This window comes from Desmodus rotundus, chromosome 12 (genome assembly GCF_022682495.2).
Source record: "Desmodus rotundus isolate HL8 chromosome 12, HLdesRot8A.1, whole genome shotgun sequence".
Taxonomy (NCBI): Eukaryota; Metazoa; Chordata; class Mammalia; order Chiroptera; family Phyllostomidae; genus Desmodus; species Desmodus rotundus.
In genome coordinates this window covers 34,654,800-34,676,313 of record NC_071398.1, presented here as the reverse complement: position 1 = coordinate 34,676,313, position 21,514 = coordinate 34,654,800, and the positions used below count along the sequence as shown (strand labels likewise).

The 21,514-nt window shown below is 36.7% G+C and overlaps 1 protein-coding gene and 1 non-coding gene across 4 annotated transcripts in view; one reads left to right on the top strand and one right to left on the bottom strand.

Moving 5' to 3' along the window:
- PDCD2L (programmed cell death 2 like) overlaps nt 1-21,514 on the top strand; it is a 40,934-nt gene that overhangs the window by 10,389 nt on the left and 9,031 nt on the right. For all 3 annotated transcript variants that reach the window (XM_045185390.3, XM_024577536.3, XM_024577535.4), the window contains one exon: nt 4,874-5,022. In XM_045185390.3, the coding sequence (XP_045041325.1) occupies nt 4,874-5,022 (149 nt within the window). The remainder of the gene's footprint in view (nt 1-4,873; nt 5,023-21,514) is intronic.
- LOC112320276 (U6 spliceosomal RNA) lies at nt 18,407-18,512 on the bottom strand. Its single transcript, XR_002976409.1, has one exon. It is a non-coding gene; the product is annotated as a U6 spliceosomal RNA (small nuclear RNA).

Below are 21,514 nucleotides of genomic sequence, written 5' to 3'. Positions count from 1 at the left end.
TAAAAAGAGAATACCATAAAACTCAAAGTGGCAGCTCAGGATATAGTATCAAAATGTCTAATACTGTTCTGTGCCTCACATGTATTCGTGTATGTCCTTGATTTACTCTTCATAGAGAAAGGCACAGAAATTTCTGGTATGGTTTAGTGCAGGTTCTAACCATGCAGCCCTCTTGTCACAAAATTCTGAAAACTAATAATTTTGAATCTGGAAAGAAGGAAACAGGAAAATCTGTATTTTTCTGATGTAGGGGATAATGGAACTGTCTCTTGGACAAGGAACTGGGGGTGATGGTGCATGGAATTAGGGATTACCTCTCAGAAACAAAAGTTACTGGGTTCCATGAGTTAGAGCAATGATAGGGAAGTCAAGGCCAACTCCTCCCCCATGTAAGTGGGCTCTCTCCCAACATAAAGGACTTTTTACCCGTCCTCAGAAGTAAAAACAAAGCCCATGTGTTACTAGTAACGATTGCATCCAGTCTTAGCAGAACTATATCCTACCCCAATTCCTTGTCTTTTACCACCTACATGAAAGTAGAGGAAATGAAAATTGCACTTGGGGAAGAGAGAAAGAACAGACCTCAGATAGAAGATTGACAGGAAACCAGTACCATTTTGGAGAGAGTAGGTAGTCTAAACAGAGTTGCCCCTGTAGGTATGAGCTTGATGAAAATTGGCATACCACTCACATAATTATACTGTGGGCAATAAAATTAAATGAATGGTACATACAAAAATGAGTCAAGAACCATATCTGGAAGAAAACGATCTAAGCAGCACATTTTTTAAGATATAGAAGAGTAAATCCAGTGAGAAAGTAAAGAAACCATGAGATGCCAAGGGAAATTGAATTGTTAAGGAAACCAAGCCACACAATATGATATATCTAATAAATTTAGAATATAAATAACAATAGGCTTGACTAAACATCAAAGTACTGATGTAGAGAAAGACTTAAGATAATTCAGTGAACACAGAAGAAAAAGACAGCATTCACAGAGAGGGTGTCTGTGAAAGATCTGGGTTGTGTGCCAGGTCCCTGGCTAGGGGTATGTGAGAGGCAACCAATATCTCATACAATGATGTTTCCCTCTCTTCCTCTAAAATAAACACAATCTCTAAAGGAAAAGACATTTTAAAAAATCATTAAATAAAGTACATTGAGTACAAGACTAGTTGACAGAGACTTAGCTTGGTGGTGGTTTTAAAAATATTGTCAGTCTTTAATTTTATCCGTTCTGGTAGGTGGTAGTGGTATTCCATTGTGGTTTTAAATTTCATTTTCCTGATAACTGATGACACTGAGCATCTTTTTACATGCTTATTGGGCATCTATATCTTTAGTGGAGTATGTGTTTATATCCATTTTTAAACACCTTTATTGAGGTACAGTTGGCAGAACAAAATGCTCATATTTAAAATGTATACTTTGCTAAGTTTTGACGTATGTTCACACCCGTGAAACCATTGCCACAATCAAGGTAAGAAAAAAAAATGTCACTCCCTCCCCCCGAAGTTTCTTCATATTCCTTTGTAAGTTTTCTCTCTTGTCCTGTCCCATGTCTCTTTCCCCACCCCTAGGTAACCATCGATGTTCTTTTGTCTTTACACCTTAGTACATTTTTTGTAAATGAGGTCATACAGGATATACTTTTTTGGTGGGGTCTGGGTTTTTCAGCATCATTATTTCATGATTCATCCTTGTTGCATATATCAGTAGTTCATTTGTTTTTACTTCTGTGTAATTATGGATATACCATAATTTGTTTATCCATGCACCTGTTGATGAATTATTTCTGGTTTTTTGGCTATAATTAATAAAGCTTTTATAAACATGAGTGTAGAAGTCTTTGTATGGGCATTTATGGTATATGTATGTTTAACTTTTTAAGAAACAACCAGACTGTTTTCCAAAGTGGCTATAACCATTTACATTGCCTTCAGCGTTTTAAGAATTCTAGTTCCTTCACATCTTTGCCAGTAGTTCGTGTGTTCAGTGTTTAATATTGCCCACATGAGACGTGTAGTAGTAGTATATCCTCATGGCTTTAATTGGCGTTCCCCTAGTGATGAGTGATCTTGAACATGTTTTCAAGTGCTTGTTTTCCATCTCTGTCTGTCATCATTGGGAAAGTGTCAGTTCAGATCTTTTGCCCATATTTTTATTGGGTCATTTATCTTTCTGTTATTAAACTGTAGGAATTCTTCATATTTTCAAGATATGAGTCCTTTTTGAGATTATATACATTTCAAATATTTTCTACCTGACTGTTGCTTGCCTTTCATTTTATTAATAGGGCCTTTTGAGAAGTTTTAAATTTTGATCAAGTCCAATTTAACAGTTTTTTTAATCCACTTTTATTTTTTTACTTTTTAATAACTTTAAATTATTAAAGTTATTAAACCATAATCCTTGAGGGGTTATAGCATTACACAGATGCTATGTCCAGTGGCCTTAGCAGGAAGGCTGCTTTGGAATTTGGTTCCAGCCATGCCACTGTTTCCATGAGGACATTACTTTTCCTCACATTACTCTGGTTTTGTTTGGTTTGCTACCAGGTGTCACTGTGCTTTGTACACATAAACACATCTCTTGCCTAGATAAAATTCAGTTTCACCTCAAGCATAAACACCTTCAATTTTAAGAAAAGTTGTGTGCTCCCTCTGGTTCTGGAGACCTTGCTTATAGGCAGCAGAAATAGCCTTGGACCACAGCCTAACAGACATATTTGTTGTTTGATTTTAAGATTTTTGTTTATTTTTAGAGAGAGGGAGAAAGAAAGGGAGATGAACACTGATGTGAGAGAAACATTGGTTGCCTCTTGCATGTGTCCCTACTGGAGACTAAACCTGCAACCTAGGCATGGGCCCCCACTGGGAATTGAACCCTTAACCCAGAGCCTTGCAGGACAACACTCAAGCAACTGAGCCACACTGGCCGGTCAGGGCCATATTTGTAATTTCAGAAGTCCTGTTCTCCGCAGGCTCCAAGATGGAGGAAAGAGAGGCTGGTGTTTTGCTTTGGTTTTGCTCCTAAGATGACAAAGGATTTTTCTTCTGTTTTCTTGTAAAAGTTTTTAGTTTCATTTCTTACGTTTAGGTCTGTGATCTCTTTTCAGTTAATTTTTATATATGAGGATCAAGGTTCATTTTTTTTACCATGTGAATATCCAATTGTTGTAGCACCAGTTTTTATTTATTATTACTTTGGTCGTCTTGCTTATCAATTATGGATAGCTTTTTCTCCTGTCAGATTTTTTCCTCATGCATTTTGGTGCTATTTAAAGATGTGTGTGCTTGTAACATTATATTTATCTGATGAACTGATTGTTATAACTATTTCTGCTCATACTCCTTCGTTGGAATGTGTTTTGTCTGATATTAATTAATATAACCGCACTAGCCTTCTTTCGTTGCAGGCCAGGTCCACAGTAGGTGGTGTGCGAGAAGCAACCACACATTGATGTTTCTGTTCCTCTCTTTCTCTCTCCCTTTCCCCTCTCTAAAAATAAATAAATAAAATCTTTTAAAAATATTTATTAATACTTTTTAATGGACATTTTATTGGATATAAATGTTTTTTTTTTCTTTCAGCACTGTTGAAAGTTCTATTGTCTTATGTTTTATTTCCATTAGAAATTAGCTGTAATTCTTATTGTTTTTTTTGAATATATGTGTATTATTTATGTACTTCAGAGAGTATCTGTGTGTTTTAATTTATCTTGCCTGGTATTTGCTCAGCTTTTTGGATTTATGGGTTGATGTCTTTTCATTAATTTTGGAAAAATTTTGGCCATTATATTCCAATATTTTTCTATCTTTCCTTCTTCTAGGACTCCAGTTAATTGCATGCTAGATTATTTGAAAGTGTCTCCTGGTTTTAATGCTTTTTTTTTTCTTTTGTGTTAAATTTTCACTTTTTGTTTCATTTTGGATATTTCTATTTTCCTCAAATACATAGGTTTTTTTGTTGTCATTGTTTCCAGTCATTGTTATCTTTTACTGAATAAAATTATTTATTTCTGGTATCACATTTCTGTTTCAATCTCTTGTAGGTCCCATTTCTGTGCCAAATTCCTCATCTGTTCATGCATGTTCACCTTTTCTACTGGATTCTTTTACATGTGTATTATTTATATTTTAAAGTCTTTGATAATTCTGTCATCTTGTCTGTGGGTCTCCTTGTACTGACTTGCCTTATGAGTTAAACATTTTCTTTTTTGCATATCTAACAACTTTAAAAAAAAATTGTTTACCAGAACTTCTATGTTGGAGAAGGGCAGACAGCGAAGTAAATATTTACTCTTTTGAAGGTTATACCAATAGTGAGGAGGTCTGAGTCCATTTAATTTGCAGTTGAACTGAGTCTGGGCTTTGTGACCTTTTTAGTTAGATTTAGTCCCACATTGGCTTTAGTGCCTTCATCCAAACTTTGAATCAAGCATTGATAAGACTTCAGATATCTTACCATGCTTTACAGCAGGGGTGTCAAATTCATTTTCATTGGGGGCCACATCAGCCTCACTGTTGCCTTTCAAAGGGCCGAATGTAATTTTAGGACTGTATAAATGTAACTACACCTTAACAGTTAAGCAAGAGCTTGGCACTGCTGCCAGGTGGAAACAAGGTGCAGGGCCGGAAAAAACAAGGTGGAGGCCAGAGGAGGGCCGGATTTGGCCTGCGGGCCTTGTGTTTGCCTCCTGTACTTCACAGGCTTGCTACTAGTGTTGTGGGCCTTTGGATTTTCTTTTTCTCTGACTGACTTCTGGTACTCTGCAAGAAAGAAACAAAGTTTACAAAGTGAGCTCTTAGATTTTGGAATATGACTTGTATGTGGTCCTGACTCATTATCTTCTGTTTTCTTGCCCTAGGTATTCCTGGAGTGGAGAACCACTTTTTTTGACCTGTCCTACATCGGAAGTCACTGAGCTCCCAGCCTGCAGCCACTGTGGAGCCCAAAGGACGTTTGAGTTTCAGCTCATGCCAGCTCTGGTCAGCATGCTAAGAAGTGCCGATTCAGGTAATAAGCCCTTCATTAATTTGAGTTTGTGAGTTTACGGCAGTAATTTGGAATTATTTAAAAATGAAAGACTATTTCATTTTGTTTACTTATAAAATATAAGCATATTACAGAAAATTTGGGAAATTGACATAATTTTAAGGGAATTTATAATCCACCGATCTAATGAATGCACTGATAACGTTTTGGTTGATTTAAGGCATGCCACTCTCTGTCATTAAAATTATTTTCATCATATTACTACATAATAAAAATGTATTACTCTTTTAAAAATAGCTTTATATGATTATAATTATTTATCATCATTTATAGTCTAGAAAAAGGAAAGTTTTTATATTAAAAGTAATACATTTTGTGAAGCAAGATTCAAGCAGCAGAGAAGTATGTTCAGTAAGAAGTAAAGACCTTCCTAATGTCAGTTACATAGAGGGAACTAGTTTTAATGGTGAGTGTATTTTCCTGTACTTCTTCTAAACATATGTGTACATACACAAATAGAACCTATATAAAGCAGATTTTTTGACAAAAATAGGCATACTATTTTTTAGCCTCTTTCTCATATAATTGTGGATTTTTTCCATATTAATTTATTAGAACTTTTTGCAGATACCTTTATTGAGATGTAGTTGTCATATAACAAAACTATATATTGTAAGGGTGCGGTCTGCTGAGTGTTGGCATATGTATACACATGGAATCACCGCTAGCACAAAGTCGTGAATGTGTTCATCACTCTCAGAAGTTTCCCCAAGCACCTTTGTGCCCTATTTTACCCCTTCTACTAAGCCCTGATCTGCTTTTTCATTATAGATTAGTTTGCATTTTCTAGAAATTTAACATAACCATGTACTTTTTGTCCATTTTGACTAATAATTACTTTGAGATACATCTGTGTTTTTGTATATCAATAAATCACATCTTTTTATTGCTGATTACTATTCTGTTTTGTGGGTACATCACAGTTTGTTCATTGGTGGACTTTTTGTTAGGTGTTTCCATGTTTCCATTTGGGGCCGTTACAAATAAAGTTGTTATGAACATTTGTGTACAGGTCTTTATATGGACACAAGCTTTTATTAATCTTGGGTAAATATCTAGGAGTAAAATGGTTGAGTCATATATTAGGTGTGTCTTTGGTTTTTTTCTTTAATTGGTGTTTTTATTTATTTTTTTATTTTTAGAGAGAGGGGAAGGGAGGGAGAAAGAGAAGGAGAGAAACATCTTGTGCACTCCTTACTGGGGACCTGGCCTGCAACCTAGGCCCATTTCCTGACTGGGGATCGAATCAGCACCCTTTGGTTTGCAGGCCGGCACTCAATCCACTGAGCCACACCAGCCAGGGCTGTTTGATTTTTTTTAAATGCACTGCCAAACTGTTCTCCAAAATGGTTGTGCCCCATACAAGTCAACCAGCAATACGTGACAGTTGCACATTCTCGACACCGCTTTGTATGGTCTTTTTAATTTTAGCCAGTTTCATAGTTGTGTTGTGATGCTTCATGGTTTTATCTTGTATTTCTCTAACTGCTGATGATTTTGAGCATCTTTTCATACCACTGTATGTTTTCTTTGATGAAGTGCCTGTTCTAACCATTTATTTCTTTAAAAATTGGGTTGTTTCTTTTATTGAATTCTTGAGAGTTTTATGTATATCCTGGATATACAGGTCCTTTATCTGATCGTTATCCTCTTTACATAATCAACAAATATTTTTTCCAAGACAGTGGCTTGCCTTTTTTATTTGTTTTTTTGGAATAGACTTTACTTTTTTAGCAGCTTTACATTAATATGGTACTTTTGTTTGAATTAATGAATCAATGTAAATGCATTATTATTAACTAAAGTCCATAGTTTATTTAGATTTCCTTAGTTTTTACCTAATGTCCAAGATCCCATCCAGGATGCCACATTGCATTTAGTTGTTGTGTCTCTTGCCTGTCATGGATTTCAGACTTTCTGCATTTTGGGTGACTTTGACAGGTTTGGGGAGTGCTGGTCACTTATTTTGTAGGATGCCCCACTATTGGAATTTGATGTTTTTGCTTGTGATTAGAATAGGGCTATGTGTTACTGAAAGGAGTATCACAGAAGTAAAGTGCCATTATCCTCCTGTCACACATACCAAGGGTTCATGCTGTCAACGTGATTTATGATTGTTGATGTTGGCCTTGGCCACCTGGCTAAGATAGTGTTTATCAGGTTTTCCCACCTTAAAGCTCCTCCTTTTTCTCCCCTTTCATGATATACTAGCTTGTCTTTTCATTTTCTAATCTGTGTCCTCTCAAAAAGTAGAAGTTTCTTGTTAATTAAAAAAGATTTTTTTTAAGGGAGGGTGAGAAACATCGATGTGAGAGAGAAACATTGATCGGTTGGTTGCGTCTTGTACATGCCCCAACTGGGGACCAAACCCATGACCCAGGCACGTGCTCTGACTGGAAATCAAACCTGCGACCATTTGCTTTGTGGACCACATGCCCAAGCAACTGAGCCATACCAGTCAGGGCTCAAAAAGTAGAAGTTCTTAATTTTAAAGGACAATTTATTATTTTTTTCTAGTGTGGGTCATGCTCTTGATGTTTGGTCCAAGAAATATTTGTCTAACTCAGGGATGCAAAGATTGTCTGCCAGGTTTTCTTCTAGTTTTACATTTTACATTTAGTTCCCATTAATCTGTTTTTCTATCTCAACACCATTACCATAGCTATCTTGATTACTGTAGCTTTATAATAAGATTTTTCATCTGATAGTGTTAGTCTTTCAGCTTTGTTTTTCCTTTTTCAAAGATGTTTTGGCTCTTATGGGTCCTTTGCATTTCTATGTGTATGTATTCTAGAATGTGATTGTCAATTTCCTTTAAATAAAACACTTTTCTGGGATTTTTATTGGGATTGCTGTTTGGAGAGAATTGATATCTTAACAATGTTGGGTCTTCCAACCCGTGAGCATAGACTCTCCATTTATTTAGTTTGTCTTTGATTTCTTGCAGTACTATCCTGTAGTTTTCATTTTATAGTCTTGTATGTCATTTTTCTGGTTTTTCCCCCTAATATTTAATGCTTTTCTATGCTGTTGTAAATGGCATCTTAAAATTTTCAGTTTCTGCCCTGGCTGGTGTGACTCAGTTGGTTGAAGCATTGTCCTATAAACTGAAAGTTCGCAGGTTCGCTTGCCAGTCAGGTCCCCAGCTGGGGTGTGTGCAAGAGGCAACTGATCGATGTTTCTCTTCTTTCTCTCTTCCTTTTCCTCTCTCTAATCAATAAACATGTCCTCAGGTAAGGATTTAAAATTTTTTTTGGTTTCTAATGTTTGCTGCTAGTGTATCAAAATAGAATTGATTTTTTAAAATGTTGTGATAAAATACACATAACATAAACCTTACCATTTCAGCCATTTTTTAAGTGTACAATTCAGTGACATTAAATATATTTGCAATGTTGCACAACCACTAACACTATTTATTTCCAGAACTCTTACATCATTGCAGATCGAAAACCTGTACCCATTAAAAATTAACTACCCCTACCCACTAAAAAAAGAATTTGCTCACCATTCCCTCTTCCTCCAGTCCTTGGTAACCTCTGTTCTGCTTTCCATCTATGAATTTGCCTATTTTAGATACCTCATCTAAGAGGAATAATATAAAATGTGTCCTTTTGTGTCTGGCTTATTTCACTCTGAATAATATTTCAGGGTTCATCCATGCTGTAGCATGTATCAGAATTTGCCATTTTTTTAGAGCTGAATAATATTCCATAATGTGTATACACAAATTGTCTTTATTCATTCATTAATGAGAGCTTCCATCTTTTGGCTGTTATGAGTAATGCTTCTGTAAACATTGGTATACAAGTAAGTGTTTTGAGTCTGAGTTTTCAATTCTTTGGGATATATACTAAAAATTGCATTGTTGGGTCATGGTAAATCTATGGTCAAGTTTTTGGGGGCAGCCTCCAAACTGTTTACCACAGTGGCTGCCCCATTTTATATTCACGCCACGTCCTTGTCAACACTTGTTATTTTGTGTTTCTTTCATAATAGCCATCCTGCTGGGTGTGAGATGGTATCTCATTATAGTTTTTATTTGCATTTCCCTAATAACTAATTATGTTAAGCATCTTTTTCTGTGTTTATTGGCTATTTAAGTATCTTATTTGGATAACTGTTTATTCAAGTTATTTTCTTGGGTTATCTTTCTGTTGTCGAAGTGTATGAGTTCTTCGTATATTTTGCATATTAATTTCTAACCAAATTATCAGATATATGATTTGCAAATGATTCTCCTCATTCTGTGGGTTGTCTGTTGTGACTTAACAAATAGCTAAGACCAAAAATACATAAAATGTTCCCATAATACCACAGAGTTTTAAAAATAAAGCTATATAGTATCAAACTGGAGGCTGGGAATGAGAGTCCAACATAAAAGTTTTTAATTTTGAAGAAGTTCATTTATCAGTTTTTTTCTTTTATTACCTGTGCTTTTGGTGTCATACTTAAGAAGTCACGGCCTAATCCAAGGTTGTGAATATTTTCACCTGCTTTTTTCTTATAAGAGTTTTATATTTTTAGCTCATAAATTTAGGTCTTTAATCCATTTCCAATTAATTTTTGTACATGACATAAAGTAAGGGTCCAACTTCATGGTTTTGCCTGTGCATACCCAGTTTTCCCTGCATCATTTGTTGAAAGATTTTTCTTTCCCCTTTGAATGGACATAGCACTCATGTGAAAAATGGTTTGACCATATGAGGGATCACTATTCCACTGGTTTATCTATCTTTATGTAAGTACCATGCCATTTTGAATACTGTAGCTTCATAGTAAGTTTTTAAAACAAAGAAATGTGACTCCTTCAACTTTGTTCTTTTTTTTTTTTTTAAGACTTTACTTACTTATTTTTAGAGAGAGGGGAAGGGAGGAAAAAAGAGAGGGAGAGAAATGTCAGCATGTGGTCGCCTCTCATGTGGCCCCCACTGGGGGACCTGGCCTGCAACCCAGGCATTGACCTGACTGGGAATCGAACTGGCGACCCTTTGGTTCTCAGCCCGAGCTCAGTCCACTGAGAAACACCAGCCAGGCCTCAACTTTGTTCTTATATTTCAACATTATTTTGGTTATTTGTGGTACCCTGAGATTTCTTAAGAATTTTAGAATGTTTTTCATTTTCTTAAAAAACACTGCTGGGTTTTGATAGGGGCTGCATCGAATCTGTAGATCACTTTGAGTTGTACTCTTACATTAACAATATCATTTCTTCTAATTTATGAACACAGGATGTCTTTCCATTTATTTGTGTTGTCTTTAATTTCCTTCACTGTTTTGTAGTTTCTAGTGTACAAGACTTTTTGCTTCCTTTGTTAAGTTTATTACTAAGTATTTTACTCTTTCATGCTATTATAAAATGTTGGTTGTTTTTTAAAGTTTTTTTTTCAGGATTGTTCATTGCAAGTGTGTTCATACAACTAATATGAGGGTGTTGCTATGTTCTCTAACATTGTTGAATATATGTATATTTTTATTTTTCAATTACAGTTGTCCCAATTTTTCCCCCGTTGCTCTCCCCTGCCCCTCTTATCCCTCCACTGACAAGTCAATCCGCACGCTGTTGTCCATGTCCATGGGTCCTTTATACGTGTTCCTCGAGTAGACCCTTTCCATTCTTTCTCCTGTTATCTCACAACCCCCTTCTTGAATATATTTACGAGAGGAAGTGAAAGCAGTGCTAAGAGGGAAAAGTTAGATCTGTAAACACGTAAATTAAAAACAAAGAAGCTCTGGCTGGAGTGGCTCAGTGGATTTAATGTGGGCCTATGAAACAAAGGGTCACTGGTTTGATTCCCAGTCAGGGCACATGCCTTGGTTGTGGGCCAGGTCCCCAGTAGGGGATGCTCGAGAGGCAACCACACATTGATGTTTCTCTCCCTCTCTTTCTCCCTCCTTTCCCCTTTCTCTGAAAATAAATAAAGTCTTTAAAAAACAAAGAAAGGTCTCAAATTTTTGATGTAACTGTGTATCTTAAAGAGCTAGCAAATGAAGACCAACCAACCAAAGTTGGCAGAAGAAAGGAAAAATAAAGGCCACAGAGAGAGTTTATTTTTTTAAGGTTTTATTTATTTATATTATTTTTATGTTTTAAAGATTTTATTTATTTATTTTTAGAGAAAGAGGAAGGGAGGGAGAAAGACAGGGAGAGAAACATCAATCTGTGAGAGACACATCGATTGGTTGCCTCTCACATGCCACCAACTGGGGACCTGGCCCACAACCCAGGCATGTGCCCTGGCCAGGAAACAAACCTGTGACCTTTTGGTTTGTGGGCCAGCGCTCAGTCCACTAGCCACACCAGCCAGGGCTTCTTGTATCCTTAGTCTGGGGTTGGTTTTAAGGTAGTGCTAGCCTCATAGGATGATTTAGTAAGTATTTTCTTCTCTCCAGTTTTTTCGCAGAGTTTAAGAAGGATTGATAGTCATTCCTCCTTAAATGTTTTTTGTAATATTTAATAGTTAAATTATCTAGTCCTTGGCTTTTCTTTCTTGGGAGGTTTTTGATTACTCAGTCAATCTCCTTATTAGTTATAGGTCTATTCAAATTTTCTTTCTTGAGACAATTTTGGTAGACTGTATGTTTCTAGGAGTTTGTCCATTTCATTTAGGTTATCCAGTTTGTTGGTATACAACTGTTCATGGTATTTTCTTATAATCATTTTATATCCATAAAATTAGTAATGTCCTTTCAATTTCTGATATTAGCAATTTGAGGCTTCTCTCTTTGTTTCTTAGTCACTGTAGCTAAAGATGTCAATTTTAGATATTTATAAACAACAAACTTTTGGTTTTGTAGATTTTTCTCTATTTTTTTATATTCTCCATTTAAAAAATCTCTAGCTTTTATTTTCCTGTCTTCTAATAGCTTTGGTTTGTAGGCCTTCTTTTTCCAGTTCAGTGGAAAGGCAGTGATTTTCAGCTGGTGCGCCACAACACCTTTAAAATACGCATACTTGACTGTATAGATAAGGGCATCTGACCTCTTTTCCCTGAGATTGTCAAATAAAAAACTGACCAGAGACAACATAACAGTTGCTGTCTGGTGTGAATGACCAGTCTTCAACTATTATACAGGTCATATAATAGAGTTGCATCTGACTGATTAATTCTTGTTACTAGAAACACTTGTGTGCAAGTATGGGCACCTGATAATTAATTTAATTTTTTATTATGTTTTAAAGATTTTATTTATTTATTAATTTTTAGAGATGGGGGAGGGAAAATAGAAGGAGAAACATCGATGGGTTGCCTCATGCATGTCCCCAACCAGGTACCTTCACCCGGGCATGTGCCCTGACCAGAAATTGAGCTGGCGGCCTCTTGGTTTGTCTGACGACTCCCAACCAACTGAGCCACGCCAGTCGGGACAGCACCTGATTTCTTAAAAAGTCACTTTGGAGCAAAAACAGTCCGTAATTACATGTTTTTGTTGTAAATCAATAAAAATTATATCTATTTTATGTCAGATTGGCAAAAAATATACTTTTTGGTATGCCCCAGAATTTTAGTAATTAGTTTATGTGTTCCAGGAGATGAAAAAGTTTGAAAATTGCTACCTCAAGTTATACCATTGGGTCATTCATTTGAGGTGGTTTTTTGTTTTGTTTGTATATATTGCCATTTTATTTTTCATAGTTTTGATCTTTTTCTTAAACAAGACCCTGTCACATTTCATATAATCATGGCTTGGTGATGATGAACTCCTTTAGTTTTTTTCTTGTCTGGGGAGCTCTTTATCCACCCTTCGATTCTAAATGATGGCTTTGCTGGGTAGAGCAATCTTGGCTGTAGGTCCCTGCTTTTCATGACTTTGAATATTTCTTGCCAGTCCCTTCTAATATAGATAGTTTCTCTTCTTTTTTTTTTAATTTTGATTTTATTTATTTATTTTTAGAGAGAGGGGAAAGGAGGGAAGGAGAAAGAGAAGAAGAGAAACATCAGTATGTGGTTGCCTCTCATACGTCCCTAACTGTGGACCTGGCTGACAACCCAGGTGTGTGCCCTGACCGGGAATAGAACTGGCGACCCTTTTGTTCACAGGCCAGTGCTCAATCCACTGAGCCACACCAGCCAGGGCAGCATAGTTTCTTTTGAGAAATCAACTGACAGTCTTATGGGAACACCCCTGTAGGTAACTAACTGCTTTTGTCTTGATGCTTTTAAGATTCTCTCTTTATCTGTAACCTTTGGCATTTTAATTTTGATATTTCTTAAAATGGTCCTCTCTGCACCCATCTTGTTTGGGAGTCTCTGTGCTTCCTGGACTTGCATGTCTATTTCCCTCACCAAATTAAGTTTTCTTTCATTATGTTTTCAAGTAAATTTCCAATTTCTTGCACTTTCTCTTCTCCTTCTGGCCTTTCTCTTTTCATTTGGCCTTATGATGCCAATGTTGGAATGCCTGAAGTTGTCACGGCAGCTGCTTAAAATATCCTCATTTATTTGGATTATTTTTTCTTCTTGTTGTTCTGCATGGTTTTTTGCTTTCATATGTTCCGAATCATTGATTTGATTCTTGGCTTCATCCACTCTGTTGTTTCCCTGTAAATTGTTCTCTATCTTAATTAGTGTATTCTTTGTTTGTGATTGATATTTTTTATGCTGTTCAGGTCCTCACTGAGTTCCTCAAGCATCCTTATAACTAGTGTTTTGGACTCTGTATCTGATAGATTGCTTATCTCCATTTTGTTTAGTTCTTTTTCTGGAGTTTTGATCATTTGGGCCGTGTTTGTTTGTTTCCTCATTTTGGCAGCCTCCCTGTGTTTGTTTCTATGTATTAGGTAGAGCTGCTTTGACTCTGTGTCTTGGTATGTACCCTAATGTAGTAGGTGTCCTGTAGATTCCAGCCTCCCCTGTCACCCAAACTAGGTACTCAAGGGGTGCCCTTTGTATGGACTGCGTACACCTTCCTCTTGTAGTTAAGCCTTGATTGCTGTTGGCATATCAATGGGAGGGATTTACCCTGGCCAGTCAGCTGCAAGGACTGGCTGTGACCCTACCACCAACCTCCAACCTCTGCGGAAGATCAACTGTGCAGGGGCAGGATGGTGGTGATCTGACGTGGTCTGTAGCTGTCTACTGGGTTGCAGGCTCTGTGGTTTCCCAGATGGTGTAGACTAAGGTCAGCCCTCACCTGCATTTTGCTCATGGAAACCTGCCTGAGCTGTAAAGCAGTCTGAGATGGTTGCTACTTGTGCTGGGCTTGGAGATTCCCATGTGAAGCCAAGCTGTGAATCTAGGCTAGTTGTTGCTAATGCCAGGCCTGGGGCCTTTTAGCAAGAGGTATGGGGGCTGGGGACTCACTGAGTCTGGCCGTTGATTGAGAGGATTTAGGAAGCTGTGAAGCATGAACCAAGTCGAGCCATTCATGTGGAAAAGCTGCTTGGGTGGGTGGGACTGTGTGGGACAGTCTCTGGGGATCTCAGGGAGGGTCAAACAGTGTTAACCAGGTAGATAGAGTCTCAGATACTGCACCAGCCTGCTGTCTCTATGGCTTTGTGGGTTGAAATCATACGGGGTTCAGAAAAGGGACGGTGGTCTCTGCCCACATTTCTGTCTCCCGGCTCTCACCTTGATGCCAGACACTTCAGTTTCTCCCTGTATGACACTGGTGCCTTTCAAGCTCCCCTGGTGCTGGAGCTCAGAGAGAGTGAGTCCAAGTAAGTCCATATGTGGGTTCTTTAAGAGGAACTGCTTGGAACTCTGGAAGTTTCTTCTACCCACTCAATCCCTGCTGGTTTTTGCAGCTAGAAGTTGTGAGGACTTATCTTCCTGGCATTGGAACCCTGGGCTGTGGGGCCTGGTGTAGGGGTGGGGCTCCTTGCTCCCAAGCTATCCCTCCTGAATTTTTATCCACCACATGTGGATGGGGGACCAGCCCATTCCACATCTGTGCCCCTCCTAATAGACTGGATGGATGTAGTTTCTTTAATTCTGCAGTTGTCAGTCTTCCATTCAACAGAATTTCTGATGGTTCTAAGTGATGGTGGTTCTATATGTTAGTTGTAATTTTGATGTGGTTGTGCGAAGAGGCAAGCCAAGTGTTTCTATGCCACCGTATTGTGTTCTTTGGTTTTAATTTATATGTTTGCATCTGTAAATTTTCCTCTTAGCACTGCTTTCACTGCTTCTGAAGGGTTTGTTGTGTTTTTGTTTTCCTTTGTCTCAAGGTATTGTCTGATTTCCTTTGTGATGTCTTCTTTGACCTGTTGGTTGTTTAAAAGTGTTTTTATTTAATTTCCACATATTTGTGAATTTTCCAGTTTTTCTTGTTAACGATTTCTAGTTTCATTTCATTGTGATCAGAAAAGATAATGTTCCATGTGCATTTCAAAAGAATGTGTAGACTGCTGTTGGTTCTAATTGATTTACGGCACTGTCTATTCCTCTGTTTCTTCACTGATCTTCTGAGTGGGGTTATTAAAGTCAACTGTTATAATACTGTCTGTTTCTCCCTTCAATGCTGTCGATATTTGCTTCATATATCTTGGGTCTCTGCACATAGAAGCATATATGTTAACAATTTTTATATCTTTTTGTCCTGTTGAACCTTTTATCAAACTATTACATCCCTTTATGTTTCTTGTAACCATTTTTTGATTTAATAGGTACTTTGTCTCACAATGAATACAGCCATCCCAGATCTCTTTTGGTTACTGTTTGCCTAGGATATTTTTTTCTATTCCGTTGTTTTCCTCCTGTCCCTGTATCTAAAGAGTGTCTCTTAATAGTGTGCACAGGGACCTTGTTTGGTCTGTCCAGTCTGCCAAAGCCTTTCTGAAAATAGGAGAATTTAATCCATTTACATTTCATGGCATTGCTGATAAAGAATTATTTACTTTTGTCATTTAGCTATTTATTTTCTCTATATTTTATAATATTTTTTGTTTGTCAATTACTCCATTACTGCTCATTTTATATTTCAGGTGATTTTTTTGTAGTATGCCATTTAGATTCCCTTCTTTCATTTTCTGAATGTTTTTTAGTTATTTACTTAGTGGTGACTTTGGGGATTATAATTAACCTGTTAAAATTGTAAGAGTCTAGTTTGAATAATGAGAACTTTGGTTCAGTAGGATACAAATACTCTGCTTCTATATATACCTCTGTTCCCCTCCCTTTATATTGTTATTGTCACAGATTATATCTTTATACCTTGTATGTCTATTAATATAGATTAGTAATTATTATTTTATGCATTTGCCTTTTAAATCACATAGCAAAAAGAAATTATAAGCTAAACCAAAAGTATATAAAGTAGAGCTGGATTTTGTGAAGTTACTTTTGCTAGTGTTCTTTGTATTTCATCTTTGAGTTACATTCTTGTGTCGTTTAATTTCAGCCTAAAGAATTCCTTTTAGCATTTCTAGTAATAACTTCCCTCAGCTTTTAAAAAAATGTGATAATGTCTTAATTGTCCTTTATTTTTGAAGGATAGTTTTGCAGATATACAATTCTTGGTTTATACTCTTTCAGGACTTTAAAAATGTCATCCCATTGCCTCCTAGCCTTGGGTTTTGGGAAGTCAGCTGTTAAATCTTTCGTATTTTTTAAGATTTCATTTATTTATTTTTAGAGAGAGAGGAAGAGAGTGAGGAAGAGAAAGAAAAAAATCAATCAGTGGCTTCCTGTACTTCCTGGGGACTGAGCCTGCAACACAGGCATGTGCCCTGACCAGTGACGGAATCTGGAACCATTAGCATTGCAGGATTACACCCAATCAGTTCAGCCACGCTGGTCAGGGCAACCAGCCTTTAAATCTGAATGAGGCTGTCTTTTATGTAACTAGTTACTTTTATCTTTCTGCTTTCAAAATTATCTCTTTGTCTTTGAGGTTTAACATTTTGACTGTAACGTGCAGGTGTGGTGGATCCCTTTCAGTTTTTCCTGCCTGAAGTTTGTTGAACCTTTGGCTGTGGGTTAGTAGCTACCTGCTAAAGGAAACAAGGAAAATACCTGAAATTCACCAGCCGCTTAATCAGTTCTCCCCTCCCAGATGAAGTGTTTGACTGGATTCCAGAGTTCCACAGTAATTGCCTCAGGTAGTTCTGCCAGCTCAGTGGTGCTTGGTTGCAGAGTAAGATTCCTGGAGCATACTATTCTGCCACTTTCCTGGACATTACTCCCACAGTTGGCTTTTGTATATTGATTTTATGCCCTGCACAAAAGTTCTGTAGACATTTTGTTGATTATATAAGGTTTTAGACGTAGACAGTCATTCATTTGGGAGTGAAGACAGTTTTACCTCTTCCTTTTCTTAGCTGTTTTTTCCTTTTTTATTTTTTTGCCTTACTGTACTGATTGTAACCTCCAATACAGTGTTGACTATAAATAACTTGAGCAGACATTCTTGTCATATTTCTGACCATAATAGTTAAGTAGTCAATCTTCAATCATTATTAACCTGTTAACTGTAGGGTTTTTGTAAATGCTCTTTATTGGGTTGAAGAAGTTCCTGTCTATTCCTATTTTTTTGCATTCTTTTTAATGGCTCTTTGTGTAAGTATTATCTAACTTATGCTGCTTAAAAGGTCTGTACAAGTTCATGTTGCTCTAAGCTACATAGGAGAGTATTGATATCTTGTTAATCTTTGACAGTATAAAATCTTGGAAAAGCTTTGTGAATATGGTTTAAAAAGGAGCAATTCCACTCCTAGGTATATACCCAAGAAAATTGAAAACATGTGTACACAAACACTCATATCAGCATTGTTCGGAATGGCCAGAAAGTGGAAGTAACTCAAATGTCCATCAACTAATCAATGTGTAAACAAAATGTGGGCTCTCTATTGAGTATTATTCAGCCATAAAAAAAAATGAAGTACTACACAAGCTCCAACGTGGCTATACCTTGAAAACACTATGCTTAGTGAAAGAAGCCACACACAGAAGACTACAAATTGTATGATTCCATCTATAGGAAATGTGAAAAATAGGCAAATCAACTGAAGCAGAAAATAGATGAGTGGTCTCCGAGTGCTAGAAGGAGAGAATGGGGAGTGATTGCTAATGGGTATGGGTGTGGGCTGTCTTTTTGGGGTGATGAAAATGCTGTGGAAGTAGGTCATAGAGATGTTTGTATACCTCTGTAGATATAATAAAAAGCACTGAATGTATACTTTAAAATGGTTAACTTTATGGCATGTGAATCAGATTTCAATTAAAAACACCATGTGAGCAGCTGCAGAATGCCTTTGATGATTCTTACAAAGACAACAGGAATAGCTGTTACGGCAATTAGATTTAATGGAGGCAGTTAAACCAACCTGGGAACATTCCTTCTTTAGAAACTGTATTAATTTTGCTCATTCATGTATTAATATTTATTTATTTTATTATTTAAAAAAAATACAGAACACTTCATGAATTTGCCTGTCATCCTTGCCCAGGGTCCATGCTAATTAATTTCTGTGCTGTTCCAGTTCTAGTGTATGTACTGCTAATGTGTACAGTGTATTAACATTTGAGTACCACATGAGTCTTAAATTTATTCTGGTTTTATGTTCAGTTCATCATATAGTTAGATATGGAATCCTAAGCCATTGTATTAACAATTTTTTCCAGAATTTTTAAGGTATTACCCCGTTCTTTTAGTATCCTGTGCTGTTGAAAAAGAACAGTGCCATCTGACTGTCAGTTCCTTTCAACATGAACTATTTTGAGTCTGGGTCACTTTAAGAATTTTCACTTTTTCCTTGATACTCGGAAATTTTATGTATTGGGCTGAGTTATGGTGGGTGTTTTCAGTTCAGAAACTCATGTCCTTCAATTTCTTTGATTTTTCTTCTTCTTTTTTGGTTTTGTTTTTACTACAAGTTCTGTTAGTCAGATGTTTGATTTCCTAATTTGGTTCTGTATTTTGTCTTTTTTGTTGTCTGATTTTTGTTTTGCTTTCTGGAAGTTTTCCCCATCTTTGTACTTTATTTACTTTTTAAAATTGTGGTAAAAAATAGGTATCATAAAATTTCCATCTTAACCATTTCTAAGTATACAATCCAGTAATGTTAAGTTTATTCACATTGTTATGCATCTAGAACTTTTCCTTTGCAAAATGGAAACTTTATGTCCATTAATAACTCCCCATTTCCCACTCTCCCCAACCCCTGGCCGTCACCCTTGTACTTGATGTTTCTCTGAATTCCGCTACTCTAGGTACCTCATGTAAGTGGCATCATACAGTATTTGTCCTTTTGTGATTGTCTTATTTTACTAAGCATGATGTCCTTAGGTTCACCCACGTTGCAGCATGTGTCAGAATTTCCTTCCTAAGACCGAATAATATTCTGTCCTGTGGACATACCACATTTTGTTCACTTGTTCATGGATACTTGGGTTGCTTCTACCTCTTTGCTTTTGTGATTAATGGTGCTATAAACATGGGTGTATAAACACCTGTTCAAGATCCTGCTTTCAGTTCTTTTGGATATACATGTATACATCCAGAAGTGGAATTGTTGGATCATGTGGTAGTTCTATTTTTTAATTTTTTGAGGAACCACCATACTATTTTCTATAGTGTCTACACCATTTTATATTCCCAACCAACAGGGCACAAGGGTTCCAGTTTCTTCACATCTTCACCTAGTTATTTTGTAGGGCTTTTTGCTAGTAATCAGCCTAACAGGTGTGTGAAGTAGTATTTTATTGTGGTTTTGATTTGCATTTTCCTGATGATTAGTGATATTAAACATCTTTTCATAGAAATGGCTTGTTAGCCATTTACATGTCACTTCTGGAGAAATGTTTACCTAAGTCCATCTTTAAATCAGGCCATTTGTTTTCTTTATTTGTTGTTGAGTTGTAGGAGTTCTTTATATGTTCTGTGGATGTTAACCCCTTACCACGTATGATTTGCAAATATTTCCTTCCATTCTGTAGATTATCTTTTCGTTGCTTATTGTGTCTTTTGATGCACATAAGTTTTTAGTTTTGAAATAAACTAGTTTGTCTATTTTCTATTTTCACTATTGTTGTCTATGCTTTTAGTGTCATAACCAGGAAATCCTTGCCACGTACAGGCTTACCCTGGAGGTGGTGTGGGTTTGGTTCCATGCACGACAATAGAGCAAATATAATAGAGCAAGTTACATGAATTCTTTGGTTTCCCAGCGCATATATAAAAGTTATGTTTACACTGTATTTTAGTCTGTTAAGTGTGCAATAGCATTATGTGTACAAAATGTACATATTTTAATTTGAAAACTACTTACTTGCTAAAAATTACTAACCATCATCTGAGCCTTCAGTTGAGTACTAATCTTTATGTTGATGGAAGGTCTTACCTTCGGTTTGTAAAAAAACTCATCTGCAAAGCACAATAAAGTAAAGCTCAAGTAAAAGGAGACACGCCTATGCCTGTATTTCCTTTTAAAAAGAAAGCACATAGTAAAGTGCACGGATCTTAAGTGTCAGCTTCATGAATTTTTATTCTCTCTCTCTCTTTCTCTCTTTCTCTCTCTCTCTCTCTCTCTCTCTCTCTCTCTCATATTCATAATCACCTCCCAGATTAAGAAAGAGAAGCTTCTAGTGTTGCAGAATGACCCTTGTGTCTCCTTCCCAGTCAGTCAGTCCCTCCCTGTCTAAGGTCATTATTCTTCTCCTCTGTTCCCATATGAATTTGAATCTGTTCTGGAACTTAACACAGGTGGAATCATATAGAGCAATGATTTTCAACTGGTGTGCTACAGGAATTTTTAAAACATGCAATATCTTCCCTGGCTGGTGTGTCTCAGTGGATTGAGTGCTGGCCTATGAACCAAAAGGTGGATAGTTTGATTCCAGGTCAGGGCACATGCCTGGGTTGCAGGCCAGGTCCCCAGTTGAGAGTGTGCTAGAGGTAACTGATTGTTTCTCTTACACATCAGTGTTTCTTTCCCTCTCATTCTCCCTCCCTTCCCTTCTTTCTAAAGATAAATAAAATCTTTTAAAAACACCCAACTATGCAATATCTGACTAGTTAGGGGCACTGACTTCTTTTCCCTTAGATTGTCAAATGAAAAATGACGACAGCCAAAACAACAATAGCCGCCCAGTGTGAATGAATCAAAATTATACCTATTTTTTGTCAAATTAGCAAAAAATATATTCTCTGGTGTGCTGCAGAATTTTAGTAATTTGTTTATATGTGCTGTGAGATGAAAAAGGTTGAAAATCACCAGTGTAGTGTAGGGTGGTTCGGCCTGGCTTCTTTTGTTTATTGTTGTGTCTTTGTTGCAACCCTTCTCTTCAATGTTAGTGCAGCTGTCTTATTTTTATTTTTCAAAAGATCTTCCTTGTTATCTGAAACTTTTTCATACCACTTTTTATATTTTATGAATTTAATACCTTCTTTTATATCTTTAAGTAGTATTGTGGGGTTTTTTTTAAGTTTTCACTTCCTACCTGCATTTTCTGCTGTCTGCAATTTGCCTTTTTTTCTGTGCTTGTTTTGGTCTCTGAATGTTATGTTGGAG